We start from the raw sequence: 19925 nt of genomic DNA, 5'->3' as shown, positions 1-19925 counted from the left end.
AAAAAGTCATCAAACACAGGAGGCAGACTATTGGAAAAATATTTGTGAACAACTTTTGATACTTCGAAGCGATATAGTTCATCAACTCGCAAAATTCGATGCTTACGGTAGTAAGGCGATAAATTGGTACGTAAAGGTACAGATGAGATCAGCCGTATCGCACGGTTTTGCAGGGTTCGAATTCTGCACAAAAATGTTGTGCATGCATTTCCCCATACTACGATTCCATATTGGGTAGTGAGTGGGCAGTAAGACGCACGTTCCTGCGTTAAGTCCTTGATCTGACAACTTCAACGTGAATGCAACGACAGGATTGCCTCAGATAGATATATTGGTCGAATATGCATGGAATATACAGTAGGATATCACATATGAGTCTGCTTTTGTAATTGAAATGCACGAGCTGATAAATGGTAAGTTACGTGGTACGTGAAGAAAGACATAAATCACGTGATATACAGATATGAGAGAGAAGGGGCCAGAGAACCACAATTGTTAATGCGATATGATATTACTTTTTGATGATTGGTGATGTTGTGCTTTATGGCGTCGTTGTATTGTCATATTTCTTTCCAGTATGTGTTTTCTTGATCAACGTGTTTCGTTTTTCTTCGTATTAGTGAAGTATATCTCTTTTTGGGTCAGATCGTAGGCTGGCGTCTCCGCGTTTTCGAGTGAATCGTCCCAGGTAGCACGCCTAATTGGGTACCACAAGGTATCAAGGTGAGATTAATTGTGGTAACCAGCTGGGGAAACCAAGCGGGAACCGTACATTTTTGGCCCCATATTACAGAGGTATTTTCTGGGGGACCATGTGGGTAACCCACTTAGCTGGCAGCGAAGACAATATTGCGACCCCGGTCCTTGTAGCAGTGTAAGTGGGCCGAGAGGTCGACGTAGAGATGCGCTAGGCGATGTTAGGTAAACCCTACACGCTAGTTAGCTTAACATTGTATGCTGTACAGTACATACCTGGAACCTGCTACCTCCAATCACGCAAACCCATATATACGGTAATCTGAGTATATAATAACCTTTACGGTGGGTGAGTGAGGCCGTCATCACTGTTTAAGTGTAATAGTTGAGTTATATTTTCAACTGAACAAGACACACACAATGTACAATACGATAAGATAGAAAGCGATGTAATGAACAGATAGGAGGATGCCGACCGACGCGCAGTTGCCGTCTTTTAGACTGACATCTACCTCGGCTTAGAGTGCCCGCCGTCACAGTTACTCTCGATGTTGATCATTTTCGAGGCCAGGGCCCTTGCTCGCGATTTCCATAACTTGTGTGTGAGTGCATTCTTTCGTCGAGTCATTCTCGGGTCTCATGTCGCAAGAAGAGGAGCCCGGACAAACCTCCAACGGGAGTCGAACCGAGGCCGCCCGATTCTTAGCTAGGCGCTTATCGTCACCAGTACCCGAATTCAATTCATATGGAGGTGGAATTCAATTTGGAAATGTCCCAGCGACCAGCATCGCAAATGAATAAATCGGAAACCGATTATAATATGACTTTACTATATATAGATGAACAAACCTTGCTGTAGGAAAATATAAAAGAAGCATCTATTTCGGAAAACTACTCGGTCACATGTGGGAGCCGTATGAAAAGTCGACCATTCTTCATTGACGAAAATAACAAGTTTCAATTATTTGATCACAGAAATTTTACGAGTAAAATTAATCCTGAGTTAAAAATAATAGATACAGATAAGGGATAAAGGTAATGGGATCTACGCAGGAAATTTATAACGCACGCTGTGAGGAATTGAGTACTCTAGCAACGGAAATTTAAGTTCACTTCAGTGTGACAAACGGTCAATTTTAAATAGTTCAAATCACATTGATGAGGTAAAGCATGGTAGGGGTTTTAATGTTCGAGGTTCGAGCAACCAACAGGGATAGCATAATAGCTAGAAAACTTTACTACATACGGAACCAACTTTATTATTCGATGAAATAAACCAAATAACATTGATGGAAAATAAGGTTGGTTCCTGTGTGGGTGACATCTGGGAAATCTGAGCTCCTCTATAAGTGGATTTCTCATGTTTCAAGATGATTTGATATCAAAAACTCAACAAGTAAACCTTCCCCGAGTTCAAATTGATAGGTACAATTAGAAGAGACTTATTGCAATCTACCTGGGATTGGTATGGTATAACCACGCATCTTTACGGATGGAAATCCCGCTTGGTTTCGATGTGGGTTACATGTCACTAACCCATTCCGATCATCCATCCCACCTAACCACTTAAATTCCACCTGTATACCAAGTGGGCGTGCTAGCTGGGGTATTACATGAATATAACCAAACAACAACAACAACAACAACACGACCGGACGACCGCGTATTTGAAGAAATGCAGTTTCGGGCTTCATTTTGAAATATAAAAAGTCTACTCAATTTTTACATAAAAACTATGATATTATTTTTTTAGAGTTTATCGCTAGCCTGTAGTTAATATTTACACAAGACAAATGACGAGTGCACGATAATTGAGCTAAATTTGAACTAAAAGGTGAGGAGGTCCGCGGGTTCCGTGACCGTCCAAAATGGGTCCGTGAAGACAAAAAGGTTGAGGAACCACTGAATTAGATGGTCGACAACGTAATTGTTCTCATGTCCCACATGCACGACCTGATCAATAAGCTCATGTCATGTGGATTCTATTAATTCTGCGTCCCCCATATTTGTTATAAGTATATTCTTCTGCTCGGGGCGTTTATGTCTGGAGAAGTCGACAGAGGTGGTCCAAGTAGTCAAGAAAGCTACTCAAGTAGAAGTAGCTACTGAAATATCTACTCAAGTACGAGTAGAAGTACTTCTTTTATAAGAAACCTAAACTACTTGAAGTAGAAGTAGCAAGCTGCAAATTGAGCTATGAGAAAGGTGCAGAGCTTGATTCATATTAATGCATACCAAAACCTCTGTGTTGACTAAAAAAAATAATAGGTCATTAATTTGTCTCGGCTCCCGACAAACCCGCTTTTTCACGATACTTTTGTGGTTTTGACTACAAGAAGAAAATATGAAAAATTTCCTGTAGCATAAATCTGCCCCAAAATAATCTTGTTTATGTTGATTTACGAAAAAATTACGAGCTTGCTTCAAGCCTTAAAAAATCCAGACATTCAGGCATATTTTGAAAATTTCTCCCGGACGTAGTTTTAACAGTGAAATTCCTAACGCATGGCAACCCTAATCTAGAAGGCTATTTAGCAGAGATGACCGGATTTGAAATTTCTATGTCCTAATCCTATCCAAATCCGAAGCTCCAAATCCAAATCCATGTCCTAATCCAGAAATTTTGTATATTCCAATCCTAATCCTAATCCGATATAAACTTGGAATTCCTCATAAGAAGCCCATATCTAATGGTCATCTAATGACCATATTTATGTAAAAATAAATAAAACGCATAATGAGCGCCAAAGTACATGAAGTAACTTTGGTAAGACGAAAAACCTCTTCGCTATTCGCCACAGGACATCGCTCTCCCTGAAAATCGGTAAATCCTGAGATGAGCATGGATTAGGATTAGGATTTGAAAAAACAGGTTTTGTGAATTTTTTTTTGGATTTGGATTGGATTAGGATTTTAAATTTTTTTCTGAACGGATTAGGATTTGGATTGAATTTACCGAGATTGATATGTCGTTAATTAGCGAATGGCGACAAAGTTTATTCAGATCAGTTATTAATGTAGCCTACTTATGGTACATTACATAATGGTACACTCGGTGCCAATGAACATAAGAGGTGCAGCCCTATGCTAAGTTATCTTAAATCAAGAGAATTGTTGGTTGTGAAAGAAAAATTTCCAATTCCTACGGCCTACCTTGCATACCTTAGCATTTTTTATGAATTTCAAGTTGGAACCGGATTAGGATCGGACATGGATTTGAATATAATCTTATATTCTCGGCATTATACTTTTCATTCAGTGTGCATGTGTATGCCTCTTATTTACTTCGCCTAGGCCAGTGGTTCCCAACGTGGGCGATATCGCCCCCCAGGGGGCGATAATAACGAAGGGGGCGATAGGGGGGCGAAAACGGACGAAGGGGGCGATAGGGGGCGAAAACAACGAAGGGGGCGATAGGGGGCGATGGTGTGTGAAAACGGCTATATTGGAGTCGGGACCGTAACTGCCGCACGCCAAACCCCCCAATTGGGGGTGGGGGGCCCGAAATCGAAAGAAGCCCAAAAATATTTCGTGAATTAACATGAATGATAGAGTAATTTTTAGAAATTCATGCGACTTTTTCAAAAAATATTCGCGCTGCGCGCCATTTATTATTTTCATGTATCTTGATGTTGGGGTCCCCGTCACCCAACAAAAATACGCGTGATTTATGGAAATGGGAGACTTCGGCGCCGGCCATTACTGCGCCCCGACGCACCAAGACATATGAAGTTAGAGGCCATGTAACTTGCGACTCCGAGAAGTGTGTCAGAACGATCATCAGCGAGAAGACCTTGGCCGAAAAGGTCAGCCCTTGTGCTGACCGAAAACTTCGATATATATCTAGGCCTATACATATATGTTTAATTGTCCAATGTCCATAGGCGCCTCGATGGCTGGCGTCGAATGTTCCTGTCCTGTCGACCTAAACCCTACGGGACAAATGCCATCCCGCAAGGAAAAGTTATTTGACACCAAAGAAATACCAATACGAAATCATGTGCGTCTTTTAGTTTGGTACGTTTTGACGATTTCCATGTCTTCTGACATAGCAGATATAGGAGGTCACGAAATAGCATCATGTAAAGAAGTCAATATAATAACGATTTCGCCCGAAGATGTTCAATTATTATTTAGGGGTCCTACGTAGGGTACCTTTTTCAACATTCCATATCGACCATATTAACCGATTCAAACATGAATTATACGAATTTGTCGCGCTTCGCGCGTTTAGGCGAAGTACGGTGACTCACCAAACAGTACATGAAATAGGGTTAGCTGATGTGTAGCGACAAAAACCCCACTGGCTGAGGGGGGTCTGGGGTTTGGTTTATCACCCTATGGGGCCAAAGACCAACGTTTTTTTTCGGCGGGGGCTGATGAAGTGCTGTTTTTCGGTTCCCAATATTTGGGGGGCGATGATCGGTGTTGAGCTTCAAAAGGGGGCGATGAGTCGAAAAAGGTTGGGAACCCTACCGAGCGAGATAGTGTAATGGTTATGCGTCCGGCTTCTCGAGCGGTAGGTCGTGGGTTCGATTCCCGGCCGGGTCATACCAAAGACTCGAAAAATGGTATCCGCAGCTATCCTGCTAGGCGCTCAGCAATCACGGATAGCATGGAGGAGAAAAAAAAAACAGGGGCGCAGACTAGATGACCTCATGGGGCCGTATCGCAACTCCGTCGTCAAAGCATCTCGATGGTGCAGGCGAAAAAGAATATCATCTCTCTCTCTCTCACTGGCCTAGGCTAAAGTGGCTGTCTGATCTTCGTTCGTTAGTTTATTTTAATTTTTTTTTTTCATTAGTTATCGACTGTGAAAATTGCTCCTGTCCCGGGGGGCTCGGCTCTGAAGACTTTGTCATATCGAGCCTCCCGTCTACCTTGCATGTCGCATTTCACTGTAACATTTTTGTAGTGTTATGTTGATATGTAATGTATACGAATAAAGATTCTCTCTCTCTCTGATCTTAATTGCTACTCCAAGTTGTTTCGACACCTTCCTATCTTTTCATTGTATCGCAGTCTTGTGATGTTTTTGAAACGATGAAAATATTAATAAACCTGATTGATTGATTGATTGATATACATGGGTATGAGCGAGATAGTGTAATGGTTAAGCGTCCGGCTTCTCGAGCGGTAGGTCGTGGGTTCGATCCCCGGCCGGGTCATACCAAAGACTCGAAAATTGGTATCCGCAGCTATCCTGCTACGCGCTCAGCAATCACGGATAGCATGGAGGAGAAAAAAAAACGGGGGCGCAGACTAGATGACCTCATGGGGCCGTATCGCAACTCCGTCGTCAAAGCATCTCGATGGTGACTCACCAAACAGTACATGAAATAGGGTTAGCTGATGTGTAGCGACAAAAACCCCACTGGCGGAGGGGGTACAACACAAGTACAACACACGCGCGTCCACGTCGTCCAAATATCATATGATCGACCGAAAAGATCATCGCTCCATCAAATATGCCGGACCTGATGTGTGGAACAGTATCCCGCCGGCCATCCGACAGTCGACGAGCATGTCCACATTCAAGTCGAAATACAAGCAATTACTACTAAATAAATACAGTCCATCCTCAAGATTACCGGACCACGACTGACCTATCGATCTCGCTTCCCATGACATGCCGCCCTATTTCTTGTCGCATTCTTCTTCTATACTATTTTCTTTACTTTCATTCAGTGTGCATGCCTCCTCTTTACATCGCCTAGGCCCTAGGCCAAGGTGGGTGTCAGAGAGAGAGAGAGAGAGAGAGAGAGAGAGAATCTTTATTCGTATACATTACATATCAACATAACACTACAAAAAATGTAACAGTGAAATGCGACATGCAAGGTAGACGGGAGGCTCGATATGACATAGTCTTCAGAGCCGAGCCACCCGGGACAGGAGCAATTTTCACAGTCGATAACTAATGAAAAAATATAAAATTAAATTAAATTAAATTAAAATAATCCAACGAACGATAGGAAAAATAAGACACAGTATCACGGACCAATTTGTAATACAACACAAATACAATTTAGCGGTAGTTAGAGATAAGAGAATGAAAACATTGTTTTTTAAAAGCACAAGAGTCTAAATTGCGGAGATTAGGTGGCAGCTTATTCCAAACATTGACACCAATAAAACTGATTGAATTTTGTACTAGACTGGTAGAGTGGTGTTGCACAGACAGAGACAAGTTAGAAGAAAATCTGGTATGATGTTGGTGGGTATCTGAAGGTATTTTGAACAGATTATCAAAATATAGTGGCAGTTCACCCTGATGATAACTATGCATGAATTTCATTACCTCAAATTTGAAAACGTCTTCCACTTTCAATATTCCAACGCTACGATACATGCTATTACAATTCTCATATCTAGATTTCCGACAGAGAATTTGTATGGCTCGGTTTTGCAAGACTTGCAATTTCTGCAGATGTTTTTTCGCAGCAGGTCCCCAAACTAGGATCCCATAAATAAGATAGCAGTGAATTAAGGCATAGTAGACTGATCTGAGAGTTTGATGAGGAATTAAATTTTTAAGGCGATAGAGAGCCCCGACACCACGCGAGATTTTAGTTTTTATATTGTTGATATGATCAGACCAGCCAAGTTTATCATCAATGATAATGCCAAGATATCTAACAGTTTTATGTGTATCAAGATGTGCGTTATTTACTATAATTCCACTGCGATTGACTTGTGTATGAAACACGAGGGTTTTGGTTTTGGAGGCATTGAGCTGAAGTTGGTTAGATGCCATCCATTTTGACACTGTCGATAGCTTAGTGTTAATGTTGTCAAATGCATCAGATAAATTTTTACCGGGTATAACTAGGCTGGTGTCATCAGCAAACAGTGTGATGTCATTGTCAAATAAATGACCAATATCATTGATGTAAATTATGAACAGCAGGGGCCCGAGAACTGATCCCTGAGGTACACCAGTCTGTATGGGTAGTAATTGTGAACGCGTTGTTCCAATATTCCAGATTCCATAGACTACTCCTTGTCGCTTCGACATCTTCCTGTCTTTTCATTGTATCGCATTTTTGTGGTGTATTGAACTGATAAAATTGCTAATAAACCAATGATGATGATGATGGTGCAGGCGAAAAAGAATATCATCTCTCTCTCTCTCTCTGGATTAGGATTTGGATTAGGATTTGCAGCTTCGGATTTGGATTGGATTAGGACATAGAAATTCTAAATCCGCTCATCTCCGCTATTGGTTGCCGGAGAACCCGGCCCTTGGAGAACCCGGCCCTACCAACTCGGCCCTCGGAGAACCCGGAACCTTGGAGAACCCGGCCCTCGGTGAATTCCTGGGGAAATTTTGAAATTAAGTGTATTGACAAGTATTAATATGAATTAATAAAGTAATACTGTTATTATCAACTGATTTGTCGGTCTCGTAAGGATGTCAGGGCATGCGTAGATCACGCAGTCACGGAGTGATCAGATCACGTGATCACGATTGCGTGGTCGGCTCAGTGTTGAATTGACTTGGCGAGGGGCGGACGTGCGACGTTCGACATCCTCGTACCTGTTCATGACATCGCATTGGGTCTTATCGCATTGTACATTGTGTGTGAATTGTTGAGATGAAAAATATATCCCAACGATTGTTATTGCTCACATATTAACCATGCATGGTCGGCTCGTTATTGCAACTGTAGGTTGAGGTGGGGTGTTAGGGTTGGGTAGGGTAGTTGGGAAGGGAGACATTAGGGTTCGGGGATTGGGACATTAGGGTTGCCGGAGGTGGGATATTAGGGTTGCCGGGGGTGGGATATTAGGGTTGCCGGAGGTGGGATATTCGGGGTAGGGTTAGGATATTAGGGTTGCCGGAGGTGGGATATTAGGATTGCCGGTGAATACAAAATTTCCCGAGGGCCGGGTACACATTTAATGCATTTTTAATTCAAAATTGTTCGAGGGCCGCATTCACCGAGGTCCGGAGTAGTCGAAAAACATCGTGAATACCACAACAAGTAGACCACGCGTGCTTGATATACAAAATTTCCCGAGGGCCGAGTTCGTCGAGGGCCGGGTTCTCCGAGGGCCGGGTTCTCCAAGGGCCGGGTTCTCCGAGGGCCGAGCTGGTAGGGCCGGGTTCTCCAAGGGCCGGGTTCTCTGGTAATCCTGCTATTTAGCTAATCTATTCTAGATTCTAGTCCATCCGAAGTTGGCAGCACTCCGTAGTGGACAGTGGTGTCATTGCGGTCTCCGGTGTTATCCTTTTAACCTGTGCTGTTGGGAAGAAGTACTTAGAAGTGCCTGAACCCTAATTAACCAAGAAACCCAAACCTAATGACGATTTTTTTGCCATGTACTACTCATCTTCGTTTCTGGTTGGAGATGTCTGTCCTTACGAACTAGATTGCCTGAAAAAAACTTTTTGCCTCGCGTGAAAATACTTTATTTTAACGAAATCTTGCCCTTTGAAGAATTCCAGTAGGTACATTACGCATCATGGTAGAAATAATTCAAAGTTTTTTGTAGTACAACGAAGGATACTTTCCTATATTCTCGGGTAGAAAGTGTCTGTCCTTAGCTTGCCAAGCATGGAGAAAGAATGTTCAACAGCAGCAGTTGTTGGCTGACGGTACGTTAAGCATAGCACCATGTCAACCTATTTGTAGGCTTACCATATTTTGGAAATGTAAAAAGAGGACACATTTTCAGAAATTTCAGACATGCAAAACTGGAGAAGAATTCTCAAAAACCGGTAAATTTTTCCCACTTCGTGATCGGTTGACTAAAAAAAAAAAAGGTCATCACTTCCGCTCAGAGCTCAATATAACGTTTTTCTCTCCACATTGCCAGGTGGATGACTGAAAAAAAAAAGAAAAAAAGGTCTTCTTTTCGCTCAGAGCTAAAATCACCGCTTTTCCCTCCGAAATACCCGCCGGAGCTTCACTTCTGCGTTAATTTGCGGCATATCACTCGCAATTTCGTCTAAATCTGACCTAAATTTTCAAAAAAGAGGACACAAGGGCGTCCTCCGAGGACACTTTCAAAAAAGTCAAAAAAGAGGGCAAATCCTCTTAAAAGAGGACGTATGGTAAGCCTATATTTGTTTCATTTGAATGTTTATATATGATTCACAATGAGCAGATGATGGGCCGTCTAAAACGGTAGGCCCACCATAAAGTATAGGCTACAAGCTGTAAAATGTCAAATGACAAGTTCACCGACGGTGCAAAATCTACGATACAAACGAAATGCAGGCTGCAAAAAAGTTCTAACCTTGTAAACAGTTTTGACATTTTTGTCCTAACGCTACAATTTTTACCTAATTTTGACTTTTTTTGGCATGTCGAAAAAATCGCCCTAGTGATGACCTTTCAGTAATCAGTTAAAAATCCATATGGTATACTATGTTTCTTTCTGTCCTGGCTAGTTTTTATGTATATCGATGGCTACCTTGTTGATGGGCCTAGTGCATTGGCTCTCAATCTTTTTGGTCTCGGTGCACTTGCGGAAAGGCATGGATAGTTTGCAGGGTTGCCAGTGAGGTGAACCCAGCCCTCGGTGAACCCAGCCTTACAAACTCGGCCCTCGGGAAATTTTGTAATAAAGCTGGGATATCAGGGTTGGCGGAGGTAGGATATTGGATTGGTGGAGATGGGATGTTAGGGTTGCCGGAGGTGGGAGATTAGGGTTGCCGGAGGTGGGATATTAGGGTTGGGGGAGGGGGGATATTAGGGTTGCCGGAGGTGGGATATTAGGGTTGGGGGCCGAGTTTGTAAGGCTGGGTTCACTGGTAATCGTTTGCAGCACTCTGGCATTGGAGTGCAAGGTTTTAAAATCTGATGAGTGATGACTAAATAGAGCGGGGCGTCAATCAGACAGTTAGCCTATTGAAGCTTGGGCGCAAAAGTGATAACCTATTTTTAGTCACCGCCATAGCAATCTGGGCTGAACAGTGATGTGACGTGGATTGACCACCTTTTTTTAGTTATCAGCGTCTCATATTACGGCTACTCAAGGTACTAGCTAGGGTGCCACAAACAATTTTTCCCTTTCCACGGGTGCCTCGAGGTGAAAACGATTGAGAAACACTTGCTTAGTGTAAGGCAATGACGTATCTGAGGAACGAATAGCGAGTCGTTATAACCATCAACATTATCTTTTCCTATTGTTCTCATTCCGTGATAATAGACAGAATAATAAATGGGGAACGAATTATCTTTGCCCATGAGCTTATGCTCAAACTTTGACCCGGACGAAATCGCGAGGCTTGGGAAACGATTCCGTAAATTGGACCTTGACAGCAACGGGGCTCTCAGCGTGGAAGAATTCATGACTCTTCCTGAATTGCAAGAAAATCCGCTAGTACAGCGGGTGGTGGACATATTCGACCAAGACAGAAACGGAGAAGTGGATTTCCGAGAATTCATCGAAGGCGTCTCTCAATTTAGCGTGAAAGGAGACAAAACGTCAAAGCTGAATTTCGCGTTCAAAATCTACGATATGGACGGAGACGGTTTTATCTCAAACGGGGAATTATACACGGTCCTGAAAATGATGGTGGGAAATAACTTGAAAGATGTTCAGATACAACAAATCGTGGACAAAACCATCCTGTATGCAGACAAGGACGGCGATGGTAAGATCTCTTTCGAGGAGTTTTGTGCAGTAGTTGACACTTTGGACGTGCACAAGAAAATGGTTGTCCAAGTCTGATCTACTCTGAAGAATTACTCGCTTTCTCATCTACTACTAATTCTGCATTACTCTATGTCTTGAAGGATTTTTTTAGGATGGTCCGAACTGTGCACCCCTAGACCGAGCAAGTCTAGTAATTTGCAGAAACCGTCTCTTTTTTCACGATTGTATGATTCTGGACAACTGGAACATTTTTGTCTTTTCAAAATTCGATTAAAATTAAAATTGAGAATGACAAATGTTTGTACAATGAACTTGGCTCGAGTGTCGCCTACACAGTTCTCCTGTATAGCATTTCTGGAAACCAAAAATTAGATTCACAAAACATTTCACAAGTCACATTAGAATTGATTACTGGCATTTTGTTCTAATTAATTAATAACGAGAATGATCTAGTGGTCCAAAACTGCTGAAACTGAAAGACTGCAGATTTTACGTGAGTGTAATGTAAGATGCGTTTCAAGCCTAATATTACATTGCACCATCATTTCTGCGTTTCTCTGGTCTATCGCGCAAATCCGTATTATGACTTCAGATATAGAAGGGTACCCAAGCAAATTATGTGATCTGCTCTGACTGACTAGCCTACTAACTCCTCATTAAAGGTGTGTCTAACTGTCCATAGACATTCATATTTATAGGTAGCGATTTTGCACAAGTGATTTGCCTGTTTTCACGATACTGTCCCATCTTCAGTCTATGTATAACTGTATATATATATATGGCTATAGATATATATTTGTTGAATGCTAATTGCACTTTTATAGTGAATAAAACTTTATATTGTCTCTGAATTGTGATCTTAGATCACTATTTGATTGTTTGTTTTAACACTGCGATAAATGACATGTGAAGTCATGCCAGATATGGTCGTGTTACTGCTTTTTGTGAATTACTCTGAATAATCTTGATTTTGCTATTCAATCCTGATTGATGAGTGCATAGTACGATATCAGTTTTCTCTGCACAGAGTAATAAGACCTTTTGTTGGCGTAGAACATTTTCACAACCAGTATGCTGAATACATCATATTATGACCTTGAAACTTGCCATGGAGTGTTTTTGTTCTGGTATCTTTATTAAACTGCTCCAAAATGATCAGTCCCTGAATATCTGTAACAAGTTACTTGTGCATTCAGAGATTTTTGATTTGCAGTTATCCTATCATGATCTGCCGATATTGTGTATAAATTTTATAGACAAATAATCAAAGTTGTCTCTACCGATATATATATAACCAACCACTACTATTATAAGCACGTGTTACAGCCCTATGTAAAAACTATATCATACCATAGACCAGTGGTCGGGAACCTATGGCTCGCGAGCCATATATGGCTCTTTTGGGTATAAGATATGGCTCTTTGAGAAATTTTCAATTTTGTTCTTAATTTATCAATATTCCTGCAACTCGTTGGTAAATTTTCATGACAGCGAGAATATTTCTTCTAATGGCAGCATATACATGTATTTTCGAGGTCAAGATAATGGGGTATCCAGGGTTAGGGGCTCGTACCACCCTCTTTTCAAAATCCCGAAATTTAGGTTGCTGTCGCACTGGCGACCAACACCACTCGCGAATTCGATCTAACCACCATCGCATTCCTAGAAATCTTGGAATGCACGATTCCTTGATTGACCAAAGAGAATAACAGACATGGCGACACTTGTAGAACAATGCAGCTTCCTAATACACATTGTCTTCCTTATCTACGCCGAGAAATAAAATGTACTGGAAATGACATTCACAATTATAAATTCAAATTAAAAATAACGCCATAGCTATCCATTTTCTTGATTTGTCAGTAGCTTTCTAGCAGGGTTGCAACCAAGTCACAAGCCTCCGAGTCACAAGTCAATCTCATTTTTATGGTTTTGACTTGAGTCATGTCGAGTCTTTTTCAATTCACCACCGACTAAAGTCCGAGTCCAAGTCAGCGAGCAGAAGGCCGAGTCCTGTTATTATGACTCGAGTCCGTGTCCAAGCCATTGTGTTGATTGCTCAGTTTCCAGTTAAAGTATTGTTAAACCCACTTTTTATAACTCTGTTTGACGATATCGAATGGTTCGCATTTATAATATACTAATTTTCGTCACTTATAGCAGATTCTGGTCACATTTTCAAGTACCAGGACCAATAGACGAAATCCGAATAGTGTGGTAACTTAACTATTCTTGGAAATTATAATGTAATGTCGGTCTTGGACGTCTGAGTCTCGAGTCAAATAACTTGGTTAGAGTCATGCGCAACGACTCGAGTCCAAGTCGAGTCAATATACAGATTGACTCGAGTCGAGTCATTTCAGTCTTTTGAGAAAATGACTCGAGTCAAGTCGAGTCATCAGAAAATCGTGACTCGAGTCATTACAGCCCTGCTTTCTAGCACCGCCGTAAAAACGTAGATGTGTAACGGAACATTACGTTCCGCCGAATATTTTAGAAGTTGATCAATACTTGGATTTTCAGAATCAACGCGACAATTACATTTCATTAATATTAGTGATCATAAATTCTAAGCTATTTACGATAAGTTGCGCTGTTACACGCATGTGAGGCTTGGCCCGTCTGTGCCTCATCTGAGCCTTACCCCTCCTTTCGCGCTGACTTTACGAACAATAAATATAAAAATTCCGTGATTTTGGGAATAAAATTTTTTTAAATCTAGTCATTCATAAGCATCGATAGAAGTTACCAATAACGATTGAAGGATTCACAATTTTCTTCATTCATCGCTGACGACATCTGAGGCACTGCCTCACTTTCATCCTCTAACCCAACGTGACTACTTCACTGGCGTAGCACACGGTGGGTATGTACTGCTGTAGTGACCATGTTTCGCTCCACCAGCCAATGTGGGCAGAAAAATATGGCGTACTGCATGATCAATCAAGCATATCATAACACCACACGTACCCTACGAATCCCATATATTAGTGCAACCAATACGTCACAGATGTTACATTATGACATAACAGTAGATTGACATGCATGGCTCTTTGGGAGTTACAATTGAAAATATTGGGCCAATGTGGCTCTTTGATCGAAAAGGTTCCCGACCACTGCCATAGACAATACCAGGATGGTGCATTTTGTAACTATAACAGATACCTCTATCCTCTAAATTACATAACCACTGTATATGTTGTTGATGAATGATAATTGAACAGGGTAATGCGAATGAACGATCTTCATGTTTTGATTTTGCCGATCAACTGTCCAATGATATCGTTTGACAGTCAGTCAGTTTAATGATTTTGGTATTGATATCTTTCACGGTGTAGAGCAGTGCTGATGTTTTTTTCTGTATCAAATTTGGTTTTCTATTATCGTATTATCAAAGAGTCCAATATTCCATTTGTCCGTAAAGTTATTGGATTCCATTTTACCTTGAGAGTCCATAGAAATCCTGTTAATAATTTATGCTGTAAATGAAGCTTGGAGTGCTTTCATTGATTGATTGATTGAAAGTCGCAAAAGAGGAGTTCCGAATACGTGTACTCAAGAACTTGTTTTATCGCTAGTCACTTATAAAACCAATTCCGAGCACCGAATCTATGTCTTTATTGCAATGCATGTAGAACAAATTATTCGATTTCTGTAGGTGTGAAAGCCGGGTTTAGAAGTGTTTCCGTCTGACATTTCATAGCATAGAATAAAATTTTCCTATATCAAATCTGGTGTTCTATTATGTAGTCCCCGATTTGAGGGATTATAAATGAGGTTATCCTACTTAATGGCAAAGTTCCTGCGTCAAACTTTCTCGAATGATATGATGTATCTGCGTCGTCTAATCACCCTTGAAGAAATCTCCCTTATTCATTTGAAAACATTCAATATGAACTAATTCAAATTAGAGAGCGTAGCATGTCACTTGTTCAACGGCCGATTTCATGTCATTCATTGTGGACACAACCCCTAGAATTTTGACAGCCCATTCATTCTTCCTGACTGCAACTATTGCACACGGACTACAAAGTCGACCTTGCCAATTTCGAGCAGTGTACCGCGGTCAGATCGATTGAAACAGTCGGGTTGCAATTTCAGTGTTAGCTGAATAGAGTGAAAGGCAATTGCCGTTCGCATGAGATCTTTGCTCGTAAATAAAAATGGTCACCGAAAAGGCGAACATATGATCTGTGAAGAATTCCTATACATCAGCCAATTCCCTAACTGTACTTCCATAATTCCCCGCAAATTAATATATCATTTTATTATGATTAAAGCCAGATATCAAAATTAAAAAAGACAAATTCCAGTTCGCGTAGACCTAAGTATGAACTATTTGCAGCAACACAATAAATACATTTGAACTGTAATTCCACGCAGATCATTATATTATGCTTATAGATATCAAAATTAAAACACATTAAATTTCCAGTTCTCGTAGGCAAACTACAAACAGTCTGCAGCAATGTGACATAGTAAAAGCAGTTCCATTATCAATATATTTGACTAGGAAGAGGTATTACACAAATATCTGAAGAATAGGCCTACTTTTAAATTGTTACATGATAATGAAGAAATAGCACACATTTTGAAGAATACTTGTTCATTGTCACAGCGAAATAAGATATATCTGGTACCTGGAGCTGGATTAGACTTATGGGATCGAAGTATACAGTAGGTAATGAACATCATTAATTTGCTGCAAGTGAAGTCAATGACATGATAGTTACGGATGGCGGAAGACTCGGCGCGGCGCATTTGCACAACATCCATTGAAGAAAACATGCAGTTCGAGTCACGAAATTGCACGCAATGAAAAACACTTCTGATTACATAATATGAAAGAGATTCGCGCCACGGCTACCCAGTGAAAATTTGCCACAATTGCAGACAGCGCAACAGCATGACTTCGTGTCTTTGAACAAACAGTCAATGGGACCAGCAGAGGTGGTGAAAGGAGACGAAGCAGTCATCCTTGGAACACGAGTAGAAGTAGAAGGAACGTAGCATATTTCTACTCCAGTACCAGTAGCGGTTTTCAGTCAAGTAAAAATGTCTCTCAAGCCTACTTTTCCCCCCCAAAAAAGTAAAACTGGCAAGTAGGAGTCTAAATCATAACAAGTAGGCAAAAACGTGCTCGAGAACTATGTAAGCCGAGAGTACTTTTCAACTGATCACGTATGGTAATCAGGTACAATAGTCAATGTGTCCAGAGTGACTAGCAGAGATGGTCAAAGTAGTCATCATTGGCACACAGTATAAACTCGAGTACGGGTACATTACATGTTAACTTTGAGAATGAATACTTGCATGTTATCTGCTTCATTTATATAGGCTTAATGCCGGTTGCACTACTGCATCCGTTCGAATGGCCTTGCGGAATATTCTTTGTCGTAAACAACAATCCACACCTGCGATGCTAGACAGTGGTTTGTAACGAGCATAGCTTCCTGTCACAGCCAGGATCGCGGAAGCTCATCTCACATTAGCTGGCCGCTCGTGATTACGCGACCGTTTTCGTCCAGTTGCAGATCAGAAAGCAGACATTCCTTATCTTCGTTATTCAGCAGCCACGATCGAACACTGCTCACTTTTTTCTTTGCCACTTTCTGCTTGATATAAGATTTGGGGTCTTTTGATATCTCTCGGAATGGTAACATGTAGGCGTCGTCAACGTTGATCCCGTGTAAAAATCGACACAATTGACAAATCGAAGTCATTTCGTTTGCGTCGCTTCTTGGCTTTTCTCTCCACCTGGTGAATGAATCGGGGTAGAACGGATAAGGTATGTGCTTGTGTGATGATATTCCGAAAGATTAGCCCAGGATAATAAGTGTTAAGGCATCAAAACTGACTTTCAAGACGTACATTTGGTCGAGGCATCCGATAGTTTTCACAGTAAATCGGAATCGGCTTCCTTCAAAATTGCAGGGCACATTCTCGTTAACTACAAATGGGTGCAGTTTTGGTGAGATGTTCAGTTTGCATGATGCAGGGGACATTTCGTCCACCCATAAAAATGATGCTAACATACAAAAACTGTTTTTACTTTACAAAACATGAAGGCAGACGCCATAAATTCTGCCATTCGTTGGGTAATCCTGTTTGCGCGAAAAAATGATCGACATGACCAGGGCTTTGGAGCCGGAGCCCCGGAGCCGTGCATTTTTACCGGAGCTGGAGCCGGAGCTCTATATAAAATTCAGCCGGAGCTGGAGCCAGTTATTTGAGGGGTAGCTCCGGCTACGACGTATTTCATAAGATGCTATTATATATGCAACAACCATATCTGCTGAGTTCACCGAATTCAACAGCAGGCCTTCGCGATATTAAGAATCTTTTCCTCTTTGGCGCTACATTTTCCGACTAACCATGTTCCTGGGGGATCAACAGCAGAGCAGTCGTATGTTCAATTTTCATACATGAGTGCCGAACCTCGGTATGCGACATATGCCTGTGAACATTGTGGGTATTCGGCATACCCGCAATTTCATCATCAGTACAACCTTGTTGGTCAATTGTATGCGGTTCGAAAATAATGATCACTATGTGTTACGCGAAATGTGAGAGATTATAAAAACGTGATTGTGTTGCACATTTCGATATGACGAGCACGAGCCGATAAATTCCGTCTCATCATTGCTATGAATCGGATAAGCAAATACTCGTTTTTTCGTGATAGTTCTTCAGTCGGGCCGCGAAAGTGGACAGTGTTATTGCGAGTATGCAATTATGCAAGCTAATTGCAATTCATTACTGCGCATCATTGTCATCTCCAGTACGGATTTTCGAGCTAAATAGGGGATGACAGAAGAGTAGGCCAAAACCCCATAGTATTCTATGTTGGAGACAAACTACTGATTTGATACGCGATTTCCAATTTGTAATCATCTGTTTCGTAAACTTGTAAATGTGCAATGTGCATACTGCATAGTTTAATTCGTTATGGGCATGGCGCAATGTGCACGGCACAGTGTTTATTTCGATTATTCGATTCATTTCAACGGGAAAATATTATTCCGATAAACTTGATCGACACCGGATGGACTGGTAATGAGTGCACCAATATCGAACGTCAAACCATTGGCCATTTGGTACAAATCGAATTTCTATTGATCACGTCGTTATATCCGCCCATTTTGCCCTTACTACAGTGAAAGTTGAATAATAATCGCACATTTAAAGATTGAATTAAGCTGTATGGTAATGGTAATGGCCTAATGGTAATGAGTACAGTGCCAGTGTTAAAACACCGCATCAGAATTTTAATGCTGTGGCACGGAGTAAAGTGCTTTTTTAGTTTATTGTAATATACGACGATTTACTAAGATGTGACTGGACCCTGGATCTGCCAATGCGTCGAAACTGATATTTTAGTCCAGTCATCAATAACATCCCAAGTGCCGCGGCTAGACTAATCATATTTTTGGTTGGCCTAGCGAGTTCACAATCTGAGCAATTCAATTTCGATAATAAAACAGAATTTCGATAATATAATGTGAAATTAGCTCGCGGGCTACTCAAAGCCTTCTCGCGGGCCACATATGGCCCACAGGCCGCGGGTTGCTCACCCCTGATACAGACAGACAATTTCGATGGTTTTCAGAGCCGGAGCAGTGGTAATATTGCTGCTCCGGAGCTGGAGCCGGAGCTGATGTATGATAGAAGAAAGCGCCGGAGCTGGAGCAATGCAAATTTACGGCTGCTCCGAAGCCCTGGACATGACAGATTTTACGTTATCGGGAGAGGCTGTTCACTTTCATTTTTGTGCCTTTTATCAAAATACGCCAACAAGTCTGTGCCACCGGAACGAGTTGTGTACCATCTAGTGATAGTACATAGAGTTTAGGCGCTCTCTTCGCTCCAATGATTCGAAATTTCATGCCGGGACGTCATATTTTGTGAATCTAGTATTAGGCGTCAAGTCTACTTCCACTTTTTATCATATCACGCCTGTATGAATGATGTGACAAGTTCAAACAGCGGTATCTACTTTTTACGTGACCACCAATAATAATACCAGTGCTACATCACATTAAAGATTGTTTGGTATTTTTTCGACCATGCAGGTAACTATTCCATATAGTAGGGTTACCATATGTTGGAAATCTAAAGAGGACACTTTTTTCAACATCTTAAAACTTGCGAACCCGGAGGAAAATCCTGCAAAAATGGTAAATTTTTCCCACTTCGTGGTCGGTTGACTACAAAAAAATAGGTCAACTTTACGGCCCAAGCCCCCGAAATACCCGCCGGAGCGTTACTTCAGGGCAAATTTGATGTATCTCAGTCGAATTTTGCCCTATATTCAACCAAAATTCTCAAAAAAGAGGACATTTGGGCGTCCTCCGAAACACTTTCAAAACAGTCAAAAAAGAGGACTAATCCTCTTAAAAGAGGACGTATGGTAACCCTATCCTAGAGCCTACTAGATGCTTTATATGCTGCTATAGTGCTATATGCCCAATCAAGGTTTCGGGGCTTCCTCAATGGAAATAGTAACGAAGCTATAGCTTAATTATCGTTGACAACCCGATTTTTTATCGCTTGCCACTTAATATTATCTTTTTTTACTTTCATTCAGTGTGCATGCCTCCTCTTTACGTCGCCTAGGC

At 41.3% G+C, this 19925-nt stretch overlaps 1 protein-coding gene, 1 long non-coding RNA gene and 1 pseudogene across 3 annotated transcripts in view; 2 read left to right on the top strand and 1 right to left on the bottom strand.

Moving 5' to 3' along the window:
- The window catches only part of LOC145439924 (uncharacterized), a 258367-nt gene that overhangs the window by 70014 nt on the left and 168428 nt on the right, over window positions 1-19925 (top strand). The gene's annotated exons all lie outside the window — the stretch shown is intronic.
- On the top strand, window positions 10623-12652 carry LOC145439562 (calcineurin subunit B type 2 pseudogene; annotated as a pseudogene). Its single transcript, XR_013915278.1, has one exon. The product of XR_013915278.1 is annotated as a calcineurin subunit B type 2 pseudogene (transcript).
- The window catches only part of LOC145439559 (4-galactosyl-N-acetylglucosaminide 3-alpha-L-fucosyltransferase 9-like), a 107847-nt gene continuing 104507 nt past the window's right edge, over window positions 16586-19925 (bottom strand). Inside the window, exon 7 of the mRNA XM_080317054.1 lies at window positions 16586-17064. Within this exon, the coding sequence (XP_080173180.1) occupies window positions 16791-17064 (274 nt within the window). The 3' untranslated portion in view covers window positions 16586-16790. The remainder of the gene's footprint in view (window positions 17065-19925) is intronic.

The sequence above is a fragment of the Botryllus schlosseri genome, chromosome 5 (assembly GCF_051294905.1).
Source record: "Botryllus schlosseri isolate E-star chromosome 5, Bs_hap1, whole genome shotgun sequence".
Classification (NCBI taxonomy): Eukaryota; Metazoa; Chordata; class Ascidiacea; order Stolidobranchia; family Styelidae; genus Botryllus; species Botryllus schlosseri.
The sequence above is the reverse complement of the archived record's forward strand: the minus strand, read 5'-3'. Positions and strand labels throughout refer to the sequence as shown.